Here is a 26,221-nt window from a genome sequence, read left to right as displayed (position 1 = left end):
CCACAATATTTCAGGAAAGTATTACTCATTCAGCAGTGTAGCTACTATTTTGCTAAGATCTGGCAGGGCAATGAAGGAATAATACAAGTAACTCCCAAAAGGCAAGTGATTCTACTAGAAGACATAAACAAAGATAAACTATAGGTTTTTCCGTGTATCTGAATTACTTTGGTATTGAACAGCATGTGTAGCTTGAAGGTTTCCTTCTTTTGGCTTCAGACCTACACTATAATTTGGTTAAGTCAGTTCTCTAAGGCTTTCCTGGTTTTCAGAAGAAACAAATTTGTACTCTGAAGTAGCATATCAACCAAATCATCCTACATTACCCCAGCAATTCCAAGTGTATCAGCATGATAATAGATACAGTGATAACTGAAGTCACAGTTAAGTATTTAATCTTGTAAGCTATCAAATGAACATGGCAAGTGATAGAAAAATTGAGGACAACATGACAGGAAAATGCTTCCCCAGTATCCCTGTGTAAATTAGAGCAATTTGCTTTCCATTTCACACATCAGCCATGGAAACAGGCAGTACAGCACATTTCCTTATGTAATAAGGAATTCTGAACCTTCAGATCACTGTCTATCTCAGTGCAGGCCCCCAAAAGTAAATGGCCAGAACAAGAAACAGCCCTCTGCTTTACTTTAAAAGCATTCATAATTCTCTCCTTGCCCTGAGGACAGCATTTAGTGTTCCTAAAGCTCAGGCCACCGTAACATTAATTCTACCTTTCTCTCCTAAACAAGTATTTCTGCAGCGGTAGCTGGCAACTAAGCAGTACATGCCTCAAAGCCTTTGCCACAGGCAGAATTAAGAAATTCAGTTTTACCGTTTAACGGGCAAATGATTATGCAATATACAAATCCATAGTCAAACGCAGCAGAAAAAAAGTAAATATCCTCTTCATTCTCTGCAAACTAACTTTAGTGAAAGTAGGGAGTCGAAACTTGGGGCAAAGCACTGCACTGTAGCTAAGTCCCAATTCACTTGATCAAAATCTTTTGCCTCTTCTTCTCCTTAATAATCATTCAGGGAAGGACTTGACTTAAGTAGCTAATTTCCCCTTTGTATGGTCTTTTTCCAGTAGAAATAATTTCAGATTTCCATCGTCTGAGGCTCCAGTTCTACGACCTTGGGATATTAAAGTCAGCTATTTTAGATAAACCACTTTAGCCCTGTCCTGTAAGTGTGTAATAATCATAAGACTTAAATCATGGTGGAAAGTTTAGTGTAGTTTTACAAGATGCACTGTTACACTGCAGTGAAAGGCTGCAAACGACTGCTTACCAGAAATCAACGTTCTTCAATGCAGAGGCTCCATGTTTACAAGCTGTGCCATGTGAGGCTGAAATCACCTCTCCTTTGCAAACTCTAGCAGGGACGCATTTGCCCCTTTCTTCTCTCATTTTGTATACATTATCAGGACAAAACCATTCTACTCCTCCATTTCAAATCTTCGGTGTAGATTTGTATTTCAAATTCTCCTTCCTCCTCCCCTCCCACCAGAAATACAAAGCCTGGGTACAGATGTAACTGTAGACTGCACAACCCAAATAACATCTAACTTCTCTTCAGGTCAGATACTACAGTCCAGCAAACATGCTTTCCCAACGCCTAATAAAATGTCACAAGCTTTGTATTTACCTGAAGTTGCAGAGTATCAGCATTTCTCTTGGCCTAAGCCAAATTTAGGCATGATAAAGACCGCCTAGAGGTCAGGTAACCATAGCCCGTTTTAACTTCATTCTATGGGTACCATATTTGCAAAAGTCTGACAAACTTACATAGTTACTGCTTAAACAGTCTATCTGTTAACTGCAGCCAGGGGAGGCTAGCTATCAACTCGGACTAATTGTTAATGGGTGAAAACAGAAAAAGTTTACCTGGGAACCAAAAGAAAGACCAAGCAAGCAGGCTGTTACAAAATAGAAAAGTGCTATAACCACGTTAGAAAAGGAAAATGTCACGGCAGTGGCAATACCCCACTGCAAGCCAGTATCAGTTAACAGACAGGGAGAACTTGCTTCACTTCCAAGGAAAAGCCAGGCGGCAATGCCATGAGTTTCTGAGATCTCATCAGATGACATAGAAAAGTAGAGGGGAAAAGAAGCCTAGCTGATAACCTCCCTTCCCAACTCCCTGTAAATTAAATCGGGTCTAATCAGATTTAACCAAGCTAGGCAAACCAACTAGCTCTGGAATCTGAGACAGTCTTCATGACAGGTTCAGGTAAGCAATTCTCACCCATACCTTAGTCAAGGTTTTAGCACATAGAGGTGGTGACACTTCACTGCCAAGTAGATGACTTTTGAAACCCTTCCTAATTCAGAGAAGTTCGGAAAAATCATGGTTATTTACAAAGACTTATACCAATAAGTGTTCAGTAAGAGTATATTTCTGAAGTTTTGTCTTCACATAACACTTTAAATAAAAATACATTAATATAATCAAGAGCTGCACTTGTGTTAACGAATAACAAACTTGTTATATTTCCTTGTTGTGTCGTACTCAACTTTAAAAATTACACATTCGAGGCCGAGGTGCAAAACATTGGTATCATCACCATACTCAGTCTGCGCCAGTTTGATGTATGTATCATTATGCCTACTTGACATACATAAAGAAGACATTTGGGAACCACAGCTCATTTGAGAAGCCACTTGCACACAACTTCCAACACCAATAACCAATTCTACGTAGGCTCAGAAAGAACGCACATATTAAGTTTGTCAATTTGAGCATTTTAACTTACACATATATTCCCTTTAACAGTAGTGAGCTGTGGTTTATCCCATCTTCCATATTAAAGCCTTCCACTTCTATAAAACTTTCTCATAATTTCTACTAACTATATTAAGCCATTTAACTACAACCTTCACTAACCTTTGTGTGCTTTCAGATAACCAGTGTACTTCAGTTATTTTAGCAAATATGTATCTCCATTTCCAAGGGCTCTACTCACATTAATCTTATCTTTAACAGGTGAAGTCAAAGCCAAAAATTTCAGTACAAAACCAAATTAAATGTTTATGATTCTGTTCCTGCTGTAATTTCCAAGCTTTTTGTTTCACATCCTCTAGAATGTTTCAAATCATAGGCCCACACAGTGTCTATTCCTTCTCCAGCAGTACAATCTGGGATCCAGCAAGGGAAAGGGAAACGACAGGCAATGATTCTGGCATTACATTCAAGTTCTTCTTCCAGTTTCTTCTCCAACTGTGGCATCTGTTGAGTAACAATAAAAAGCTTTCAAAAGCAGTAAAAACCAGAAGCATGCTCTTTAGAATCTAATTCAAGCGTTCAAGAGGAATCCAAGGTTTGAGGAATTTTTGGAAAAAAGATTTAGGAAACCATTCACGATACACAATTTTGGCTTTGATGCATTGAAAAAGATCATCTAAAACTAGAAAATGGGTATTGTGCCCTGATTGGTGATATGAAGAAAATCATAAATTTAAGATCTAAAAATTCGATCAAAAACTGTAGATAATATCTTAGACAAAAAAAACCCACAAATTAAGAAAAGACTTTACATGTTCCAATTCATGATTTTCTTCAGTGGGGTTCTTCTCTGTAGAGAAAGTTCAGCCCCCTGAATTTCTGACACCCCAAGTCACATGTACTACTATGTGATACTCAAAGGCCAATGCCTCTCATAATTTCCAGTCTAACCCCAAGACAGATCCTGAGACACTCAAAACATCACAGAGTCAACAACCCAAAGCCAACATTCTGCTGTCACTGTACGGTAAAGTACTGGTATGTTAAATACTACTGAAATTGAGCTTTGTTGGCTCCAGCCTGTTAACACATGCATGTAAGTCCCTGCAGCAGAAGTATATGAATCAGCATACAGCATCATAGACTAGTTTGGGGTGGAAGGGACCTTTAAAGGCCACCTAGTCCAACCCTCCTGCACTGAACAGGGAGATCTTTCACTAGATCAGGCTGCTCAGAGCTCCATCCAACCTGACCTTGAATGTTTCCAGGGAGGGGGCATCCACCACCTCTCTGGGCAACTTGTTCCCATGTCTCACCACCCTCACTGGGAAACATTTCTTCCTTATATCAAGTCGGAATCTACTCTCTTTCAGTTTAAAACCATTACCCCTTGTCCTAATGCTACAGGCCCTACTAAAAAGTCTGTCCCCATCTTTCTTAGAAGCCCCCTTTAATTACTGACAGGCTGCACTAAGGGCTCCCCGGAGCCTTCTCTTCTCTGGGATGAACACCCCCAACTCTCTCAGCCTGGCCTCATAGGAGAGGTGTTCCAGCCCTCTGATCATTTTGTGACCCTCCTCTGGACACACTCCAACAGGTCCATGTCTGTCTTTTGTTGGGGCCCCAGAGCTGGACACAGTTACTCCAGGTAAGGTCTCACCAGAGTGAAGTAGAAGGGCAGAATCCCCTCCCTCGCCCTGTTTCCCACACTTCTCTTGATGCAGCCCAGGATACGGTTGGCTTTCTGGGCTGTGAGTCCATACTGTCAGCTCACGCCCAGCTTTTCATCCACCAGTACTCCCAAATGCTTCTTAGCAGGCCTTCTCTCAACCCCTTTATCCCCCAGCCTGTACTGATACCAGGGGTTGCCCCAACCCTGGCGCAGGACCTTGCATTTGGTCTTGTTGAACCTCATGAGGTTCACACGGGGCCAACATCTCGAGCTTGTCCAAGTCCCTCTGGATGGCATCCCTTCCCTCAGGCGCGTCAACCACACCACTCAGCTCCATGTCATCTGCAAATTTCCTGAGGGTGGACTCAATCCCACTATGTCACTGATGAGGGTATTAACCAGTACTGGTCCTTGTACTGGTCCCTGAGGGATACCACTCCTGACTGATTTCCATCTGGACCCTGAGTTGTTGACGACTACTCTCTGGATGCAACCATCCAGCCAATTCTTTGTCCACTGAACAGTTCACCCATCGGATCCATATCTCTCTGATTCACAGAGAAGGATGTTGTGGGGGTCCGCGTCAAATACCACTATGCAACTCTCCTTGGTTGAAGATCTACAGTCTAGCTTTTCTCCATTTGCAAAAATTGAACAGACATGAAAGTCAAGAGCAATATCACTATTTTTCCAGAACAGAGCAACACCCCGCCCAGTCAGATACTCCATCTCCAATAAGTACTTTGCAAATTCTCCTATGGATTGAGAAACGAATTAACACATCTAGACTTCAAAGAAAAAATTTTCCAATCCCAGATAGTAGTTATGTTCTGGAAAAACAAAAAATAAAAAAAAAAAAAAACCTTGATAGATTTAGCCATTTTTGTCCTTTGAAAAAGTTTGGTGTTATACTTAAGCAGATCAATGCACATCCATTTGGAATTCTTTTTGTTCTTACATACAGTATCTATCTCAGGGAGTAATTATAATGGCAAGCCCCACAGGTTACTTCTATTACATTTTAAAATCTATTTACTTTGATATCATGACATAACATTTAGATATTAAAAGGTTAAAAGGACAGTAATTATTTACAAATACAGCTCAATTTAAATCAGGAAGGACAGAAAATACATTAAAAAAAATCACAGAAGAAAAACACACAACAGAACATTATTAGAAAACAAGACTGACTGAAGAAAATGTATTTCCAAAGGCTGCAGATAGCTTCCACTATCACATACGTGCAGGGTGTGCCTTTGATGTAACATCCTATTATAGCTACATTTAAGCTTAGAATGGAATATTTGAGGAAAATTAGAGTCATAGATCTAATATATCAAAGAGTTACCTCTGAATATTTTTAAGTATTCTATGCTCTCATTTAATCCATACAACAAATGCTTTAAACATTTTTGCTACCACATATTAAAGAAACTAGAAAAATAAGCCCATTTTGGTATCTCAAACTGAGCTGAGACACCGGGAAAGGAAGGCCTAAGCTGTTACAGAAAGTACAAATACAGACATAGTCTAATTTTTAATGAGTAATTATGAAAATTAGTGACATCTCATGTCTTTATTAGCTCAAATTTAAAAATTTAATTACTAGTTCACCCACAAAGAATCGTACTGCTGAACCACACAGTCAAACTAGTTTTTAAGCTAAATCTCTCAGTAACATTAGGTTTTATAATCATACTGTATTGTTTAATCAAACCAGGGTTCTGTTTCTTTGTTATGTCTACACAGATATGCAGTTTCATAAACCTTTTGTACAGTATATAATCAGTTAAAATACACAGAAGCTGACAACATGAACACCTGGTAAAAATTCTGTTATCCCACCCTGACCAAGAAAAAGTCTCTCTGCAGTGACTCACAAATAAACACACCTTTCCCCAGACGCTTGCAAGAACAGAGGTCTTAGTCTTCCGCTGAGATCAATAAAGCCAAGTTCTATAAGCTAATCTTGGATATGAAATAAAAACGCTGTGACAGCTTCAAATCAGACCAGTATTATTAAAAAAGCTAAAGAGATCTATTGCCCTCAGTAAAAAAGAGGAAATGCATTAAAGTTTCTAGAAAATCAATTTAGTCATTCAGGAGACTAAATTTACTTCGGAAGTTGTGAATGCATGAAGGGGATCATGAGCAAATGATCAGAAAACAGAGGTTCATATGCTTGGATCTGTGATACTTATGACAGTATTTTTATTGGAAGAATTTAGCCTCGTATTTACTGGATTTAGTGATGTTATTCGGAGCCCTGTAGCTACTCTTTTTATCATAGCTGTTACTAATTTATCCCACTTTATACTATTACATTTAAAGTTAAGCCAGTATTTCGGCTAGGCTTAATCACATTTTTCCCAGAGCATTTGTTTATTTCTAGTTTACTAAAATATCCTTCTTCACCTGCACTTTTCCCCTCAGTGCAACTGCAGAATTTCTGACTGCAAATTCAAATATTTACACTGCCCCCTCCTGGAAACCAAGGCAGAGAGCACCTAACATCCAAACCACGCAACACCTGTAGCACAAGTAACACAGCTCTCACTAATATGCCACCCACAAAAGTAGGGGAGGAAAAAGCCCCACGCATTTTCACTTCAGTTTTCAACACGACTTACAACTTTACTCTGAAGCAGGTATTTAATTCCAATGCTGTTAAAGAAAAAGCAAAGAATAGGGAAGCTTGATTATACTTATTGCATCTTCCTGTTACTACTACGGAAATATTATCAGCCTATGTTGTATGGTACAGCATCACATAAAGTCCTTCAGTGATTTCATCCCACATCTGCCTTACCAGAGGAAGAAGCAATACAGAAATATTTATAGGATATTTCTGTTTCACTCCTCCATATGCATTCAATCTATATAGAAGATTCTAATAATAAACCAAAATACCAACAATATTTAAATACGTAAGATTTTTTTTTCTCTCTTCTAGTAAAAGAGAACAAGAGAACTAGCCCAAGCCAAAGGCCAAAGCGAATGCCGAGTCTGACTGAATTTATCAAAGACATTACTAAAGCAGTCACTATGCAACTCAATTTTTACACCAATTTTGAAGAACGCATTTTCCACAGGGACGTGATGAATGCAGGCTACAAAGCCTTCCTAAAAGGCAAAGGATTTGTGGACTTGTACTCTAGCAATTATACTTGAAACAATCTGTCTCCCTTCCTAAATCCCCACAGTCTAACGTGGGCAAGGGATTATGTCAATGTACCAGCTGCTGGTCTATACAAGGTGATCTGGATTTTGGAGAAGAGAATAAGCAAAGTTCAATATTCTCCTCTAACAAGGTTCCCCAAAATCAGCTGTAGCCAATTATCCACTCCATCCTCTTCCTGCAAACTCCTAATTTTTTCAGTAAGAATAAATGAAATTTTCAAGAGCCAGTCTATCACCTTCCCCGCGAGCAACTTGAACACAGCCGTTTTCATTTTGGTTCTGAACTAATAGACAGAAAATACTTCTCAAAAACATGTATATTTTCAGAGTTCCAGTCTGCATACAGCCACAAGTTTTACCAGGTTTTATCATGGACATTAACAAGCAACAATAAAATACCAAAATATTAGTACTACCTTTGAGACTCTGCATGTTGGTTCATTATTCTACAGATGCACGTACCACCACTGAATGCCTTGGTATCAAAATAATTAAACAATGCATAAAATAGTAAACTTACCATTTGAGGTACTCCAAAAACAACAACGTTCGTATAATGGGAAAAAGAAACCTAAAATAAAATTTGAGAACACATCTTAATGAAAATGGCATTTATATTTGGAGAAGCTCTCACCATTCTTTCCCCCTAATGCTTCTAGGTGCACTCCTTTCAACAGGGATTTAGACCAAAAATAAGAAAGGAGATACCATATCAACTTTTCAGGACAGAAATTTCCACATAAAGTCAACGTTACATTGCTGAACAGCAAGAAACTTCTACTGCCTGACCAAGAATATGGCATCAATTCTAGTATCATAGAAAGTATTAATTTAGAAAATGCCTACATAATTTTACTCGTGGCTAAGTTTTTCAACAGCTCCTGTATATGTTAAAATTAGGTAGATTTATGTTTGCTCACACTTTTGTTAAATGTTAGCTAGCTATAAACTCGCCAGGCATTCCAATGCCTGGGTTCTTCCAGTCAGTGCCATGAAGTTTTTTTAATGATCCTTTCTAAATAAAAATAAAAACATTACATTCACACTTCTCCCAAAAATTCTCGGTATCCACTTTACCAATTACAAAATGCCATTCTTAAAAAAAAATAATCAAAACAAGAACAAAGCAACCAACAACAAGAGCAGCAACAAAAAAGCCAAAAGCAAACCAAAAAACCCCCAAACTTTGACAGGAGTATCAGGGGAGAGGCTCACGCACGATCTAAAAAAGCATGCCTTGTTAAAGAGGCAATTGTGACTCAAATGACTAAAAATTTGGAAAAAAATTTCAGTTGCGTGGATGTAAACTACCTTAAAGCAACACTCAAAACCAAGTAACACATTGCACAGCTAGAAAAGAACATGTGTAATGAAATGGCAGATGAGATTGTGATCGGGCACATTACGTTAGTAAGAGCCTTGTCATTGACTCCGCAGAATCATCTCGCAGTGAAGCCTGACATTAAAACACATCATTCATCAGCCACAAGTGTAACATCGTGTACTCGAGGAGCCTGTACTGAAAAAGGACAGCTGCCCCGGCCTTGAGTGAGTGGGGGGGGGTTTTGGTGGCAGGGGAGGGGGCTATCGGGGCGGCCCCCTGGGAGAAGCTTCTCGAAGCTCCCCCAGCTCCACGTCAGCTCCACCTCTGCACCAAAACTGAGCCCATCAGCTGCGCCTCTGCCAGAACATATTTAAGAAGGGACGTGGTGAGGAGCAGTGGGACTGGTGAGGGGGAGTTGGGGCAGCTGCATGAACACCAAGGTCAGTGGAGGAACAGAGGAAGGAAGGAGGGGGGAGGTGTGCCGGAGCAGAGACCCCCCTGTACCCTGTGGGGAGACGGCAGGGCGGCCCCCCCCGCCACCCATGGAGATCTACAGTGGAGCAGACACTGATTTATGGCCTGTGGCTTCTGCTTGGTATAATCAAGGTTCTGTGCCCGAAGAAGGCCGGGGTCTCATGGGAAAAGGCAGCCCCACTGCTGTAATTCAGCGCTGGGAGGATTGCAGCATGGGGGGAGTCCCACGCCGGAGCAGCTCGGGAAGGGCTGCAGCCGTGGGAGGGAATCCAGTCGGAGGAAGTTAGTGACCCATGACGGAGCAGTGTGGGGAACGCTGCGGCCCGTGGGAGGGACTCATGTCGGAGAAAGTTTGTGGAGGACTGTCTGCTGTGAGAGGGGGACCACGATGGAGCAGGGGGAGAAGTTCCAGCAGCTCCCCCCACCGCAGATGGCAGAAGCAGCAGCACTGCCTGCACCCCCCATTCCCTGCCCCTGCGCCACTGGGGGAGGAGGTAGAGATATCGGGAGCAGAGCTGAGCCCAGGAAGAAGGGAGGGGTGGGGGGAAGGTGTTCTCAAGGTGTGGCAATGCTTCTCACTGCTCTACTCTGTTAAGAGTTGTTGTTAGTGTCTGTAATAAATGTATGTTCTTTTTTTTCTTCCCCTAACGAGTCTGCCTTCTGCCCATGACCATAATGGGTGATTTGCCCCTCCCAGTCCTATCTCGAACCCCAAGCCTGGCTCATTTGTCCCTTCTCATTGCTGGAAGAGAAGGGATGTGTGAGTGGCTGCGTGGTGCTCAGTTGCCCTCTGAGCTCAAACCACGACAACAGCGCCTCACTGAAGCACAGAACCTGCTGAGCAGCATACTGTGCTGTGAGTCTAGCTTCTGTGGGCTTGAGTACTTTACTCAGAGCCCAGTACAGCACTTTGTGGCCAGTCAGCGTTCTGGTTCTTTCAAGAAAGCATTTCTAAATTATGGAAGTCTCTCAAACATCCCAGATTCATTTTTACATACTTCACCACCTACCTTCCATAAGTCTGAAATATAAAATCTGGTGTTCTGATGCACTCCATCTCTCCAGGCACGGTATCTGGAGTACCAGACTAGCCAGGGATTTAACTCATAGCCAACAGCTTTGAATCCCCTTTTTGCAGCTGCTATCACCTACAGAGAAGAAAATAAATCTCTGCTTAGAAACAGTGCTCATCTAAAAAGGAGCACATAGCTTTATTTACAATATAAATCAAATGAACACACTTTTGTAAATCACTCGGGTTTTAATCTCCAACAGATTAGTAGTATAGTAAACAAAAACTCAAGCTACTTTTTACTATTACGACTAGTCCTATTGAAATTAATATATATATTCAGATGAACAAAATGAACCACTTAAACATTCACAGGGCAAAGCTGTAAGAGCTTGTAGTACATCTATGAATTACATAAAAGTATAATTTAGCATATTGATGACAGTACCTTGGAATTAAAAGAGTATCAGAATTATCCATGGAAATAACAGTGAAATACACAAGCAGAAATGCTCAAAATTAGAGCACTTAATTTATTTGAAAAGCAGCGATGGGTAGGCACTTGAGAGACCCCTGAATCAGAGCCAAAATGACCTACCAATAGAAAGGGTATGGAAGTAATCTGTTTAAACATATTTTGTTTAAGTCTCTTTAAATAAAAAAAAAAAAAACAACCCTAAGATGTACGTCAAAAACTGAAATGTAGGTTAATAAAAAATGAAAAAAACCCTACACACAGATGTCACAGTATAGCTTTCATCCAATGCTAAGCTTCATGTATCGTTTTAAAAGGCAAAAGGTAATTCAGATAACAGATTTTCAAAGGCATTCCTCTAAATTAGACCCTATCATTTAGAAATGTTAAACTGTATTGCAAGTGTCTTCAAATAAGATCAAAACCTACTGATTTTTTTGAAAAAGAAAAGAGATTTAAGGAAAATAGAAAAAGGCACTAGTTTCTAGAATTAAGGTTTAAGTCATCATTTAAAAGGTTACTGCTGAGTTTTCATCAGGAAAAGCCTGACAAACTATGAATTACTGAACAGGCAAGGTGAAATCAGGAAGACGTACACATTTCTTAACAGAATTTCTTAAACAGCATTACCTGGACAGTGCATTACACACCATTAAAATAACACATCTTGCATCATGTACACGACATTGGCAAATATAATAAAAGAATTTGGCATTTTACCATGCTTGGAAATAAAAATATGGTCATATTTATCCACTGATTACACCTGAGTAAGTGCTAAATATTTAAAAGCATCTGAACAGAAGCTCAACTTTTTTCAGGACAGATGCATTAAGGCAACATCAAGCATTCAATTTTAGGCACTTGGCCCTCCAAGTAGTCTTCAGTCTCCCTTTGGGCACCTATAGGTATATGTGAAAAAATAAAATCAGAATTAAACACACAGTACCTAGTCAAATTAGGTGCCTCAGATGAGGGTCAACAGCCAGAAAGCTGAGCAGAGAGAGCATAGGTAACTGCAGTTCTCTCGTACCTATGTGCTTTTCTCTGTTTCCTACTCACATACGATTCCTTATAAACCACCTTCACAGATTTGGATTTCCAAATCAGATTTTTCAGTCTGGACAAATGGTTGGCTCATTCACATGAGATATGGACAAAGGTAGCATTCAAGAGCTTATTTGTTTCCATAAAAAACCCATCCTGTTCCTAAAACTGACCTGAAGCAGATGGTTATGAAAGCATACACAACACCACAACTTCAAAAGGCCTCGCGCCATTCTCCACTGTATCCTCAACCACCACATTTTAAAAATTTGGGTTCAGACAATCTCATGGGAGCACAGTACCGCTTTGGCGATTCTCGTAATTTCTCCTGGTAATTATTCTAGTTTCACCACACTGATTTTGAAGCGGGGCAGCCAGCACGGCACAAAGGTGTGAAGGCTACAATTCTACCACCACCGGGGTTTTTACTTTTGTAATCCATCGCTCATTTCTCATTCTTCCATCACCTTTATACAATAAGCATAGAGCTGCAGCTCCAAAAGCACAGTGCTATTTAATCTCACAGCCTCACACGCTGAAGCTATAAACCTATATGGAATCGCAGCTTTTTGGCAATCACAATACCAACACTTCGATCGCATCTTTGATTGTGAATGCAGTGCAATTCCCTCCAGCCAACAGGATGAGGTCACCGTTTTGTACACTACCTTGTCAAGCTGCAGGTAAGACTGGAGAAAAAAAAATATTGATTACTCACCTAAACTGAATGTAAACCTTTCTCAGCTCTGAGCCTTTTCATAAGGCTCAAACAAAAACAGTGGGTGCTAAAGACATTTGTAATTATGAGAAAACAACAGCAGCCACAGCTAGAGCATCTGGCACTTTTTTGAGAGACAATACAAAAAAGGAAGGCGATGTCCATAACTTACAATACGTCCATCCCCACTACCAATGTCAACTAGGGAGCCACTTCTCTTTTCCAACATTTTCAGCACATTCTGGATCTGTGTGGAAGTTGCGGGAACAAAGGGCAGGCACACTTTCCTCAGAGCTGGGGTCACGAAGGGGGTGACCACGGCATAGAGGGCCACCAAGATCCCACCAACACCAGCAGTGACCACCAGCCCCCAGCCTCTCCTGGAGCCGCCCTCACAATCCTCCTGCGGGCCTGCTGCGTGGCTCCTGCTCGCTATTGCCCTGGACATCACACCTAGAGACAGACATTAAAGAGTATTTTCTCTAACAGCTTTATTACGTCCTCACTTAAGACAAAGCAGTTTAACACACCAGAGATAGAACATCAGTAAAAAAAAAAACAAAAAAACAAACATATAGCCCTTTAGCTGAGCCCCAGACTCTCAGAAAACATTACTACTTTTGAGAAGCTAAAGCGTTATATTAATTTTTTTAAGGTAGGGCAGCAGTTTCCATTTAAGCCCGTAGCTCTCCCAACCCGGCCGGACAAGGTAGCAGCGCGCCCCAGCAGAGCTCAGGGGCGGGCGGCCCGGGAGCCGGCACTCAGGGAAACCGAGTTCCAGAGCAGTTATTGTTCTTCCCCTCAGGAGAAACTTTTATCCAGAGAACACCGCTCCCCGCCACAAACCCATCCGCCAGCTCCTCCATTACCCTCAGAGAGCCCGCCTCGGCCCGCAGTATTTATACGGGAGGGCAATACCACTTCGCTAGGGGGGAGAGGGGGGAAAGGGACCGAAACCTTTTTTTGAAGGCGCCTCGGAGAGGAGCGGCGCGCACTCTACCGCCGTGTGCTTGTCCCTACTCGTTCACGTCACCCGGTGCAGGCCGCTACCACCGCTCCCGGAGGCCATATTCGACCTAATACGGTCTTCTTCCTCCCCGGCCCCCCAGCCGGGGGACGGGGCCGCGAGCGCCGCGCAGCTCCCACCGCGCCGGGTGCTTCCAGAAAGTCCGCTGGAGGCGCCACGTAGGTCCCGCCCGCCAAATATGTCGCGCGGTTGCCGGCTGCGCAGGCGCGGAGCGTCGGTGGCGCGGTGGGCGCGGCTGTATCCGGCTCGCGCGCGCCCGGTGCTGGGGAGACGGCGGCGGCAGCCATGTCGGCCATGGGGACTCTGGCGTTTGATGAGTATGGGCGCCCCTTCCTCATCCTCAAGGACCAGGAGCGCAAGACGCGCCTCATGGGGCTCGAGGCCCTCAAGGTGAGGGGGCGGGCGGCCGCGGGCCGCGCCACGCCGCGCCACGCCGCGCCACGCCACGCCGCCGTTCGGTGTGGGGAGCGGGCGCTGTTAGGCCTCGGCGGGGGGATGGCGCCCGGTGGGGCGAGGGCGGGCCCCGCGCTCGCCTTCTGCCCCGCGTCAGGCGCCTGAAGCCTGCTCGGGGCCCGCGGGTGTGCGAGGGGCAGGGCGGCGGGAAGGGGGAGCCCGCCGCCTGCGCCGTGGGGTCTGCGGGGGCGCCGTGGCGTGAGGGGCCGGCTCCCCCGCGGGGGGTGCGGGGGTCCCCGCAGCCGCTGCCCTCAGCCCCGCACCGGCGCCTCCCGGCCCACCCCCCGCCCCGAAGCTCGGCCGTTGCTCCCCGGGAAAGGCCGTGGCTGCGCGGGCCGGCAGCCTCCGCTGGGCGCGCGTGGGCTCAACGCCGAGGGTAGAGCGGAGCGAAACGATACCGGCTTCTCCTTTTGGCAGTGCTTGCTTCTGCTGCTTCCCTGCTTTTAAGCCGCGGGGCTGGCGGTTTAGCTGCTTTGCTTTTGCATGTTTTAACTGTGTAAGTGCAAGCTGTGCGTGCCAAATTATTCTGGTCTAAAACCCATACGGATATATTGTTTTTTTTTTCTCAATCGTAATTGGCTGTTGTCAGCTAAATTACAATATTCTCGTTAGCGTTTTCCCCCTGTATTTTTCTTAGCTTAACGTTACGGGTTTTGGGATGCGTGATAACGATTTAACATACTTCTGCTTTCTTTTATAGTCTCACATAATGGCAGCGAAGGCTGTAGCAAGTACTCTGAGAACATCCCTTGGGCCCAATGGTAATAATGAAATAATTTCAGTGGTTCTTCCTCAGTAATTGTTTGGGGGGATTTTTGTAGATTTTCCTTCATGCTTTGAATGTGTTTTCTTAGGCTTGGATAAAATGATGGTGGACAAAGATGGTGAGGTGACTGTGACAAATGATGGTGCTACCATCCTGAATATGATGGATGTGGATCACCAGATAGCCAAACTTATGGTGGAGCTGTCTAAATCTCAAGATGATGAGATTGGGGATGGAACTACTGGAGTTGTTGGTAAGAAAAAAAGAAAGATTTAAATTAGGTTTTCAACCTTTAAAATCAAGCTTCTTCGGCTACTTTAGAAAATTTTTCATGAAGTAACAGTAGCTTTGCTGTAGCACGTTTTTAGAATATTTACTGCATCAGTATTTGCGTCAGTTCTTGCATTAGAAATCTTTCATTAGAAAGACACTTTTGTGTCTTTTCTAAGTATGGTTACTTTTTAAGTTAGTGTTGAGAGTCCTCTTTGTACTTCAGAATATTTCTGCATAATTTTCTTCCATAATTTACCTGTACTGCCTTGGTGCCCATGCTTCTTTTGGTCTAACATACTGCAGTTTTCTTTCTAAGCATAGCAAGTGGGGGGCTTGTTTAGGGTTATTTTGTCATTTAAGGAATCTTGAACTGATAAAATATTATGGAAAAAGATCAGAAGGCATACTTTTTGATCTTTTGATAATGTATTAAAAATGTTGCTTCAATCTGTGGAAGAATAAACCTTCTTTTAAAATTTTGTTTTCTAGTTCTGGCTGGAGCATTATTGGAACAGGCTGAGCAATTACTAGATCGTGGTATTCACCCTATCAGAATAGCAGATGGTTATGAGCAGGCAGCCCGCATTGCTATTGAGCACCTAGACAAAATCAGTGACAGCTTTCCAGTTGATCCACAGAACATTGAACCTCTGATCCAGACAGCAAAGACAACGCTAGGATCTAAAGTGTAAGTCACAACAACTTCAGAAGAATATTTGTTTCTCTTAAAAACGCTTCGAGTCGAAAGGAGAAATTCTGGTGTTTTGATGGATTATTAAATTGTTTGTGTGACTGGAGTGGCTGCAGAAGGCTCCTTTATGTTTGTTTGCAGCTAATTTCTCAATGGACTCATGTCTCAGGTTAAGAAACTTTCTCTAAAGGCTCAATTCCATGAGGTTAAACAGCTGCAAAATCAATTTAATTCTAACTTATTAGTTCCAGATTTCTACATCATGGCAAATCCCAAGAGTGATGCAAACCTTTTAAAAATAATTATGTGTTATATTTCAAAAGTTTGTTTTGTTTCTTTTTTTTTTTTTTTTTTCCCTAAAAAAAAAATATAATTGTGGGATAGTTCCATAAGTGCATTTTTCATTATAGGTTCTATGTGTGGTATGTAAGTTCAGACATTGTAAGGCTTTCCTCTGCAGAGCTGTCTTAACAGTGGTTTCTGTGACTTTAATGTTTCTTAGGAGTTCGTTCTCCCCACTTCTTTCAAAACTGTTTCCTGAGACTACATCCACAAAGACTACTTAGGCAAACTATACTGTGTGTTCAGTTTTCTGCCATATTTAGCATCTTTTATTTGTGTAAACATATAAGCAGAACCCTCTTTTTCATGTAGCATACAAAAGTTGTTAGCTATAGTGATACTTTATTTCTCTTCAAGATTGATAGAATCACTTTTTTTCTTCCAAATTGTGGAAATGTAATGCAACTTTATTGTATTTTTTAAAATCCAGGGTTAACCGTTGTCACAGACAAATGGCAGAAATTGCTGTAAATGCTGTACTGACAGTGGCAGATATGGAACGTAAAGATGTTGATTTTGAGCTGATCAAAGTACAAGGCAAAGTGGGAGGTAGACTGGAAGATACCCAGTTGGTTAAAGGTGTGATTGTGGATAAGGATTTCAGTCATCCACAGATGCCTAAAGTAAGTAATGTCCCTCTGTGTCTCTCATCTGTAATGGCTTAAATAAATTAAATGCTGTCCTAGTATTTCTGAAGTATTTAAACAGTGTTGTGGTTTGGCATGTTTTTTTACCCATATATCAACAGAGAAAGGAGAGAGGAGCATTAAATTCTTGATATTGGAGGAGACCAGCTTAGAATTTACAAGAATCTTGAGAAGTTGAAAAATTATGGCGGGGGGTGGGGATTACTCTACAACTAAGTGAGGTTAGATAGAGAGTTCTGTGTTGAAGTAGAAATAATCATCCACAGTGCGCAATATGCTTGAGATGCTTAATGCAACTGAGTATCAAGAACTGCTTCATATGCTTCACGAGTTACCTTGTCCTGTTTGGAACTCCCCAGAAGCTATCCTTTTATTTGATACAGCTAAGGTCTCCAAGTGTTTGTGCATCATACTTCAAGAAAGATGGAGGCAATTTAAAATTTCTACTATTCTAAAATATTTTTCTAGTAGCTGACACTGTTCATCCTATAAAAAGGAAGACTGGTGGAAAATATCACTTGTGTAGTACGTAAAAGTTGGCTATGAAGAGGAGTGTGTAGTATTCTCAATGATCACGGTGGATAGGGCAAATAATGGTTTCATTTAAGTTGGTTTTTTTCCTGTTTTTCTTTAAACATTCAACTATACAAAGACATCACCGGTAGAGATTGTTAGGGGTTTAAACAGTGTCTTGAAGCTGTGGAATGTGTTCGAAGTGTGTGTTAGAGACTTTTGCTGGAATTATTTGGGTATAGTTAGATTCACTTTAAGTCAAATGATCTTCTAGTTTTCTCCTATCCCTGTGCTTTTAAAGATAAGTTTATGTGTTTTGCAAATATAAGAAAGAGGTGTTACTGAGGTCAAAACTCAACTTTTTTTTTTTTTTTTTAATTGTACAGGAGCTTAAAGATGCTAAGATTGCAATCCTTACTTGTCCGTTTGAACCACCTAAGCCCAAAACCAAGCATAAGCTTGATGTCACATCTGTGGAAGATTACAAGGCACTGCAGAAATACGAAAAGGAGAAGTTTGAAGAGATGGTGAAACAGGTAGTCTAAGATTATTTCTCTGTTTTCTGTGTTTTTCATAGCCTTTACACAAAATTAGCAGAGTGAATTGATTTATTTTTGGAAATGAGCTGATAATCCTGATAAGAGGCACCATGCAAGCAATTGTAAGGCTATGAGTAAGTAAGTTAAGTTCATGTAAGAAAGAGATACAACCCTGGTTTGAAACTTACTTTGATCTTTATGTATGCCAGATGGTTCTTTTTCAGACTCCTGTTTTGAGAAAATTAAGAAAATGAAAACCATTCTCTTCATGGGTTTAATTCTGTGTTAGTTCTGATCAGAAGATTGATGTTGTCTGTTGCTTTCAGATAAAAGACACTGGTGCAAACCTTGCTATTTGCCAGTGGGGTTTTGATGATGAGGCAAATCACTTGCTGCTCCAGAATGAGCTGCCTGCTGTTCGTTGGGTTGGTGGACCTGAAATAGAAGTAAGTAAAATCTTCTACGATTGGACTTTGTACCAATTCTCAAACATTTGTTAAATAATATGCTGTACGAGTTAAAAGTTCAGGCTTTCTGGGTAGAACCATGTAATCATGTGTATGGATAGGTATGGGAGAAAAATTATTGGAGAGCTGTGGGAAGACCCCTACAATGAATGGGATTATGGTTTATAATTGGAGTGTATGCATATTACTTGTTAAAAGTTTTATGTGGCTAGGAATGTTTCTGCTTCAGTGTCGCTGTTTGTAGAAACAAGGTGTCGCCTGAAATACTTTGAAGTGGTGGGGAGATACCCTCATGGAGTAGCCATTTGACAAATTCTCTTCCACTGGTTTTATGTTATGGAAAACGTAATGGAAAAGTCTTCTCAAAATAATCGATGATTGCTTAACCTCAGTTAATCGCCATTGCAACTGGAGGACGCATTGTTCCTCGCTTCTGTGAACTCACAGCAGAGAAACTGGGTTTTGCTGGTATTGTCCGAGAGATCTCCTTTGGAACAACGAAGGACAGAATGCTTGTCATTGAGCAGTGTCAGAATTCCAGAGCTGTGACCATTTTCATTAGAGGAGGAAATAAAATGGTGAGTTGTATAGTTTGTTACAAATGTTTGATACGTAAGTTGCAGAAGGTGTAGTTTCTTTCCCAAGTGTATCAACAGTTGGTTTTGTTGACATTTTCCTTGCAGTGTGGACAAACAGAAGGGGTGGGGGTTGTAGGGAGTTGTGACTGTGTTAGAAGTCGCTTGTCAGATTCACATCCTGTGGTTTTGAACAAAAACTTTATTTCCTCACTATTAGACCATTTATAAATACAGAAATAATTTTACCTGGGGATGCTCTAATTTATTTTTTCTCCTGGGCAGGTCACTTTTATGAGAGAAGACATATTAGCATTTTTAAAAGATTTGGGTTTATTAGAGACCTAGATGGGTCACTTCTGATTTAGTTCGCTTGAAAAAAATTTAAAATGGAAATGACAAACCAATGCATGTGCACACACAGATTGAGACAGTTTTAAATGCTTATGTACTTACCCTGGTTCTTGGTTGTACTGTTAGTGTTAAATTATATTTAATTTAGGCCTAGTCCTACTTTGAGTGAAAAATCGTAGGAAGAACATAACCCCTTGTCTGAAGAGTTCTTTAAGAACGCAAAAATACTGCTTCAAAAGTTAGCATAACTTGTTAAATCTTTCTACATCTGTTGAAGTTAGGAGTTGATTGAAATTCCAGTCTGAATATAAATTTAAGTGTTAAATTTAAGTGTTTTGTATTTTGGAAATATGCAAGGTAGAAAACCTTAACCATGTAATTTCAATTTATAAATTCTCAACAGATAACATTGAAAAGGTGTGTATCTCTTTTTTTATTCCTTCTCTGCCACTGGCTGTCTAGCATTTTATATTTTGAAATAGTATGACATAGCAGCAATAGAGCTGCATTAGAGCCATGAAAAGTTCTTACCATTTATTTGTAGTTTCCATTTCTGTAGTGGGAAATATATCCTCATATCCTTCAATTATGTATATTGTAAAAATACATGTTACTTTATGATTCCAGATTATTGAGGAAGCAAAGCGATCTCTTCATGACGCATTGTGTGTAATCCGGAATCTTGTTCGTGATAATCGTATTGTGTATGGTGGTGGTGCAGCTGAGATTTCTTGTGCCTTGGCAGTCAGCGAAGCAGCGGATAAGGTAAGAAAGGAACAGTTAAAACTTTCTTTAACTCTTGAAGGGAAAGTAAGGATTAAGCCCATTTTAGGAGATCCCAGAAAAACCAAAGAGCTTTCAGAAAGTGCGTATTATGGAACTTAATAACATTCACTGATAACCAGTATTAAACGTTTTCCTTCCCCTCTCTGTAAAAGGTCATTACCGGTAACCTTTTTCCTTTTATAATAAGAGCAGTTTAAAATAACTGTAACTTGCAAGTAGCCCTCATGCAGAGGTATTTGTTCAGTTGTTATATTCCTAAGAAAATCTGCATATCATGTATAAATTTTATAGCTAGTGTGAAAATCTGCTTCTGCTGACTAACACTGGAGTTAATGGCTGTATGAATTCTTCTCCCCTAGTGCCCGTCTTTGGAACAGTATGCTATGAGAGCTTTTGCAGATGCCCTGGAGGTAATTCCCATGGCACTTTCGGAGAACAGTGGTATGAATCCAATACAGACTATGACCGAAGTGCGGGCTAGGCAAGTGAAAGAAAATAATCCTGCCCTTGGCATTGATTGTTTGCAGAAAGGAACAAATGGTAAGAACTGCAGCATGGAGGAGGAGGAACAACATAACGGGGTTGGGTTTATTTTTCAACCTCTGCATCCCTTCAGTTAGGCACTTTTGCCCCTTGCCATAGTGGGAATGCAGGTGCAGAGACACGTGATTGTCTACCGGGTAGAAAATGTATGATTGCTCAAAAGCCTTTATTTGGTGGCAAGGTTAGTTGAAGGTGTTGGCTGAACTCGTGGTACAGGAGTGACAGCTACTCACTACAAGGGAAGAGCAGGCTGTTCTCAATACCACAGTTTCAGTGATCCAGTTTACGCTGCAGCCTGACAAACAGTCGTTTTGAGAAACAGCTTGTGAAGGAGTAAACAGAAGGTTGGAAATGTCTTTAGGTAGTGGTGTTCACACCAGTACCTGTGCATACATGGAGCTGCAGCAAGTATGTGAAGATTGAGAAAACAGTGTATGGAAATTTACTTTCATCTGGACATATATTTTTCACAGTCTTACGGTGTTGGGTTTATTTCAGAAAAGAAAGTGGTAAATTTTGGAACACAGTGTGAGACGCTGTGTTTATGTAAATTCATAACTCTTCTTTGATGAGGTGTTTCTACTTTATGGCTCTTGAACTTTCTTTTGTGGTTGCTCAGCTCTTGGGATGCTTCTAATATTTGTATATGGAAACTGTACTCTCCAATTGGTGAAGACATAGTTGGGAAAAGAGTTTGGATCTTAGTGTTCCAAGATCTTTGGTAAGAACCCAGACATAAAACTCTAGTTTGTACAAATTGTCAACTGTGGTGGCCAACAGTAGTAATTTTAAAACATTCTTTAAAATAACCCGAGATAGTAATTTCCATGTAAAATGTTACATCGAGTCTTGAGGAGGGTATCTAATTTCCTTGCTTCTTTTTGGCAGATATGAAGCAGCAGCATGTTATAGAAACCTTGATTGGTAAGAAGCAGCAGATTTCTCTGGCAACGCAGGTGGTTAGAATGATTCTGAAGATTGATGATATCCGTAGGCCTGGAGAATCTGAGGAGTGAAGGTTGAAAAGCAAGAAACATTAAGGGGGCCACAGCAGTAGCGAAGACGGTAGTGTTCTGATGCTTCATCTTCAGCTATTTATTTTGGACACTTTTTGTTTCAGATACTGTAATGGCTAATTGTCGGAAATAAAACACAGTTTAGCACTAGTGGTTTCAAGACTTGTTTCAAAAGTGTCGTATCTTTTTAGGCAGGTGTGAACATCAGTAGAAAACACTTCCTGAAAGCATGGGGGAAAAAAAAACCTGAGAACACAGCAATAAAAATTCACGGGTTCTTTTCCATTGCTTCTGCAGCTAACTCTTGTTAGCTGCTTGTGAGCAAAGCTGACAGATTCTCATTTTAAGAGGTCTGTCACTCTTCGTTGAAGCAAGCAGAAAATTACTGTAGCCTCCAGTAACTCTCATATGTTGGGTATATCAAGTATGAAGTTCCAATCTGAAGATTTAAAGGACCTGTGTTTCATGCTTCCGATTGCTTCAATTTCTTCTCTTACAGTACCCTTAAACTGTGTTCCTGATCTGTGTGCAGGGAGCTTTTTCAGGGGTATACACATTCAGCCAAGTGGGTTTTTTTCCCCAAACTCATGTATATACTACTGCAATTGCATGCACTCTGTAAGTCCCAAGTGTGATATTAGAATGGTAGAGTGAAATTTATTAGTAAGGTGCCTCACTTGTGAAATTATTAGCAAGAAACAAGGGGTAGACCAGAATTAATGTGCAGTATTTCTTACGGTTTTCTGCAGATTTCAAAAGATAGGGAAGTATTAAAAATACTATCTGGACATGACTTGTGCTACGTTTCATGTGCATAGTTTTAAAGTTCCAGAGCATAGCAGTACAGAGGAAATGCTTTTTCACTGACCACTGTTAGCTAGCAGGTCTCGTTCTAATCATTATTTGCTGTGATTACCATAGAATCGTAGGCTGGTTTGGGTTGGAAGGGACCTTAAAGTTCTCTGGTTCCAACCCCCTGCTGTGGGCAGGGACACTTTCCACTAGACCAGGGTGCTCAAAGCCCCGTCCAACTAGCACTTGAGTCAAAAATCCTTTAGCAAGTGTTGATAGAGGAGGAAGGGTAGAAACAACAACTTTGGCTTTTACGGTGGGAGAGTTCCAGGGCTGAGGAATAATTCTGCAAAGCTTGATTTTTCATTGTTAGAAGAGGAGTACTGCGTTTCTTTGTTATTCTTTTGCCTTTTCCTAAACTGAGCTTCGTGTACGTGCAGTTTAGTGGACAGCAGTTAATCAGTGCTGCTGCTGCTGAAGTCTGACTTCTGAATTGCGGAGCCGGAGGCGGCCTTGGTGCGGTGCGATAGCTAAAGCAGATGTTTTGTTTTCATCGTCGCTTTGGTGTCAAATCAAAAGCCCAGCACCACACCAGCTACTACCGACCATCCCCGCCCCAGCCAGTGCACCCGTCCTGTCCCCATCCTTCCATCCCCTTTCCAGATTGTTCCGAAGTTTCACTTATCTACCACCTCTTCTTCAGTTACGTTTTCTTTTGGCGTGGCCAAAAGCGTGATGGGCTGCTAGTTGCTGAGGACGTGGGAGCTGAGGCCCAGTCAGAACCTGGTAGTGGTGTGTTGGTTTGGGGTTTTATTTCTTCCAAGGGCAGGTTTGGACTGTGAACTGCTGCCTAATTCAGAAGCCTTTAGCAACACGGGACAGTTTCTTTTAAAAACAGTGAAATCACGTGGTTTTGCTGACCTGACTTATGGAAATAAAGGGTTTGTGCCCCGTATAGAAATACATTTAATGTTCAACCAGAACTGAGTATGGAAAGTCTGAAGCTTGGTGCTGAAACTTTGATAAAATGGTGAGAAAAGGAAGCCTGTTTAGAGGCTTATGCTTCTGCTCTTCAGCATAAATGTATAGTGTTAGCATTGCCAATAACTGTTGCATAGAGGCAATTGGAGGGCAAATTACTTTCATCACAGCACGCAACTGAAAGTATTAAACCAAATTAACGAAACCAGTGCAGCTCAAATCAGTCCACTGTCACAGTAGGGCAATGGAATTTGTGCTTTGACAGAGCAGTGGCAATACCAGTATTGTGGTGGTGTGCTGTGGCCGGCCTCTGCTCAGATAAATACATCTAAATAATATCGACATATCTGAATAGCGAGAAGGTGGTGGGAGACAGATACTGATGTTCACATTAATCGTGGTCCATTTGCAACCATCGGGAAATAAAAGCCTTGCCTAGTCCTGTATGTGGGGCCGAGGGCCCCAGGCCCCCCCAGTCCCTTGGAGTTCTCTGTTTCTCCGGGGAAGTGCGAGGCTCACCAGCTGAGGGCAACGTAGGCGCGGCGCTGCTGCAGCAGGCTGCATCCAGATTTTGTTCAAAGCGAGGGGAAGCGGCCTGGCAGGTCCTTCCCAGCCGGTCAGTGACGTGGCACACGTATGTCAGCAGCAAGACCCGAACCTTTCCGAATTCCCCTCGAGTTCTCCGTTTTGTGACTGGCCCCACGTGCGCTCTTAAATCCAAGCTTTCCCACCTCCCTCGGCCCCTGAGCCTGGCCCTGCCTCTCCGTCCCGCTAGTTCTGGTTCCCCTGTGGCCAGTCAGCTTTTCCCAGCCTCGCCTCTTGGTCCCTCCCGCTGCGTTCCAGGGCCTGGGCTCCTTCCCTTCTTCCCTCTCTGGCATGGCGAGGCTGCCAGGAGCAGGGGGGGCTCTGCACCCAGGGCTGGCTTTCTGACTCGGGGGTGCGCCGCGCTGATTCGGAGAATTCCGGTCTTGAGCAGACTTCTCTTTTCAGGAACAGGGTGAAGCAGAACTGTGAAACCACATTCTCGTTCCTCTACAAGCTCTCGATACAAACGCGTTTTTCCTTTGCTTAGGAAAAGAACCTGCTGTTTGGTTATTTCTGACTGTGTTCTGCACGGGGAAGGACGCCTCCGAACGTGCGCGGTACCTGTCTGAACCACCCCGTCTGACGAGCTGACAGGCAGACATAGGCAGGGTCTTACGTGGAGCACGTCAACCTGTCTTGCTAACACGTGGGCCTCACCAGCTCTTCCTGTAGTATCAAACCACCTGGGTGTTAGGCTGCTTCTACTCAGACCTACCTAAACTAAGCTCACCGGCTCCAGAACCTGTCCGGGCTGTGGGTCTTCATGCCAAGGGGGTGCAGAAAAGAGGCCGCAGTGAGTTTCTCCCCTCTGCCATTGCACGACTGTCCCTTGCACTGTCAAAAATTCGTTCTCTTGGCTGTAGTGATGGTTATTACACGCCCCAGACTCTTACCGTCATCCAAGGAGGGTTGATTCAGTCGTGAGGTTTGGGTCTGGGAGACTAGCCTTGTTTGTCCTCCCTGCTTAGAAGCACCTCCCCGTTTCATATCTTGGAGGGTTTCCCAGGAACCCTCTGCCAGGGAGCGTTTCCCACAGTGCTAAAGAGCCAATTAAATGGACTGGCAGTGTTTGCTTTGTGAACAACTCACCCCTGCCGTACAAGGGAGACGGTTTGCTGAGCTCAGGGGACCGGGGCTGGTGCTTTAGTACACTCTCTGTAAGGCGTAGGGCCCGCGACACCTGCCTGGTGTACCTGCACTAGGACCCCCGCCCCGGTGAGGTCCCTCCCTGGGCTGTTTGGGCCCGGCAGCTGTGCTGTGGTGATGCTCCCGACCCGCCGTGCGGGGCACCAGCAGCCCAGGCGCCGGGGGGGGAGCAGGTCTCTGCCAGCTCGCTGGTGTCTGGGTGCTCGCTGAACCCAAGACGCTGCTGCCAGGGCCCTGCGTGCGCTCCCCTTGCTCCCCTCGGGGGGCTTGGCTACTCGTGCTCAAGGCCAGCCCTGGCGTGCCACGGCTGTGGCACCTTGAATCGGAAAATGCTGGGGGTGTGAAAGAGCTGGGAGAAGCCCTCCCACTTTTGCTCCGGGGCTGCATTTAAACTCGGGCCCGTGCCCTTGCTCCTTGCCTGAGCTTGACTGCCTGGCTTGCCCATAGCCTTGCCTTGTCGAGTTGGACTTGCCTGGTGATCTTGACTCTCTGCTGACCCTGGTCACCGTGGCTGGACCCGCTCTGCTTTTCTTGCTTGGGTACGGTGATGTCAAGGAGCTCTGGAGGAGAACAGTGGCTAGAAGCTGTCTGGAAGGAGCACCTGAAAAGGCCGCTGAAGGAGTCCTTACTCTTCAGGATGGGCAGTGGGAAGACAGCTCTCCTGCAGAAGCAAGCAAAGGTGGAGCGAGCAAAGGAAGGCTGGGGAACCTCAGGGAAATCAGCACGATCTGACCACTTGCTTACAGTGAAGGGTGGGCACTTGGGACATTAGTCAGGGAAAGAAGAATGAAATATTAGAATTAGGTAAGCAGATGTCAGTGTGAGCAATGTTATCAGGGACTGATAACATTATGGGGGATGAGGTACTACCACAAGCCCTCTCTCCCTCTCAGAAAAGTCGAGCCCTGGAGTAAAGCATGATTGTAAATGCTCAGTGTGGGTTCACACTCCTGTTTGCAGTAGGGGCCACGATGGGATACAGCGTTTTCTGCCAAGAGGAAAAGATCACGACTGTGTCAGCTTCATCTTCAAAGTATCCCAATGCGGTGGCTAAAGGGAGAGCAGCAAGGAGGAACTTCAAAATGCTAAGCATGAA

At 42.9% G+C, this 26,221-nt stretch overlaps 2 protein-coding genes across 4 annotated transcripts; one reads left to right on the top strand and one right to left on the bottom strand.

Moving 5' to 3' along the window:
• Nucleotides 1-2,468: 2,468 nt before the first annotated feature.
• Nucleotides 2,469-13,777, bottom strand: ATPSCKMT (ATP synthase c subunit lysine N-methyltransferase). Of its 3 annotated transcripts, none has more exons than XM_042806872.1 (5): nt 13,587-13,777; nt 12,802-13,082; nt 10,388-10,525; nt 8,100-8,150; nt 2,469-3,228 (listed from the first exon to the last, which is right to left on the bottom strand). In XM_042806872.1, the coding sequence occupies exons 2-5, from the start codon at nt 13,075-13,077 to the stop codon at nt 3,031-3,033; spliced, it is 663 nt and encodes a 220-aa protein (XP_042662806.1). In that variant the 5' UTR covers nt 13,078-13,082; nt 13,587-13,777; the 3' UTR covers nt 2,469-3,030. The 3 variants fall into 3 exon arrangements, with proteins under 3 accessions (XP_042662806.1, XP_042662807.1, XP_032844982.1); XM_042806873.1 differs by having other exon boundaries at nt 12,802-13,084; nt 13,590-13,777; XM_032989091.2 differs by lacking the exon at nt 13,587-13,777 and adding an exon at nt 13,499-13,518.
• A 102-nt stretch (nt 13,778-13,879) lies between these two features.
• Nucleotides 13,880-21,781, top strand: CCT5 (chaperonin containing TCP1 subunit 5). Its single transcript, XM_042806869.1, has 11 exons — nt 13,880-14,046; nt 14,810-14,870; nt 14,964-15,128; nt 15,638-15,836; nt 16,612-16,804; nt 17,728-17,877; nt 18,207-18,326; nt 18,740-18,925; nt 19,904-20,041; nt 20,422-20,602; nt 21,494-21,781. Exons 1-11 carry the CDS (start codon nt 13,942-13,944, stop codon nt 21,619-21,621), a joined length of 1,626 nt encoding a protein of 541 aa, XP_042662803.1. The 5' UTR covers nt 13,880-13,941; the 3' UTR covers nt 21,622-21,781.
• The last annotated feature ends 4,440 nt before the right edge of the window (nt 21,782-26,221 follow it).

Source organism: Tyto alba, unplaced genomic scaffold (assembly GCF_018691265.1).
Source record: "Tyto alba isolate M040663 unplaced genomic scaffold, T.alba_DEE_v4.0 Super-Scaffold_48, whole genome shotgun sequence".
Lineage (NCBI taxonomy): Eukaryota > Metazoa > Chordata > Aves > Strigiformes > Tytonidae > Tyto > Tyto alba.
This window is presented reverse-complemented; position numbering and strand designations above follow the sequence as displayed.

Coding starts and splice junctions, on each gene's coding strand:
- ATPSCKMT (XM_042806872.1), bottom strand. CDS start 13,077: ATGTCCAGGGCAATAGCGAGCAGGAGCCACGCAGCAGGCCCGCAGGAG. Junction 10,526..12,801: donor GTAGTGGGGATGGACGTATT/GTAAGTTATGGA, acceptor TCTTCTCTGTAG/GTGATAGCAGCTGCAAAAAG. Junction 8,151..10,387: donor ATATTTCAGACTTATGGAAG/GTAGGTGGTGAA, acceptor ATTTTATTTTAG/GTTTCTTTTTCCCATTATAC.
- CCT5 (XM_042806869.1), top strand. CDS start 13,942: ATGTCGGCCATGGGGACTCTGGCGTTTGATGAGTATGGGCGCCCCTTC. Junction 15,837..16,611: donor ACAACGCTAGGATCTAAAGT/GTAAGTCACAAC, acceptor TTTAAAATCCAG/GGTTAACCGTTGTCACAGAC. Junction 18,327..18,739: donor TTGGTGGACCTGAAATAGAA/GTAAGTAAAATC, acceptor GCTTAACCTCAG/TTAATCGCCATTGCAACTGG.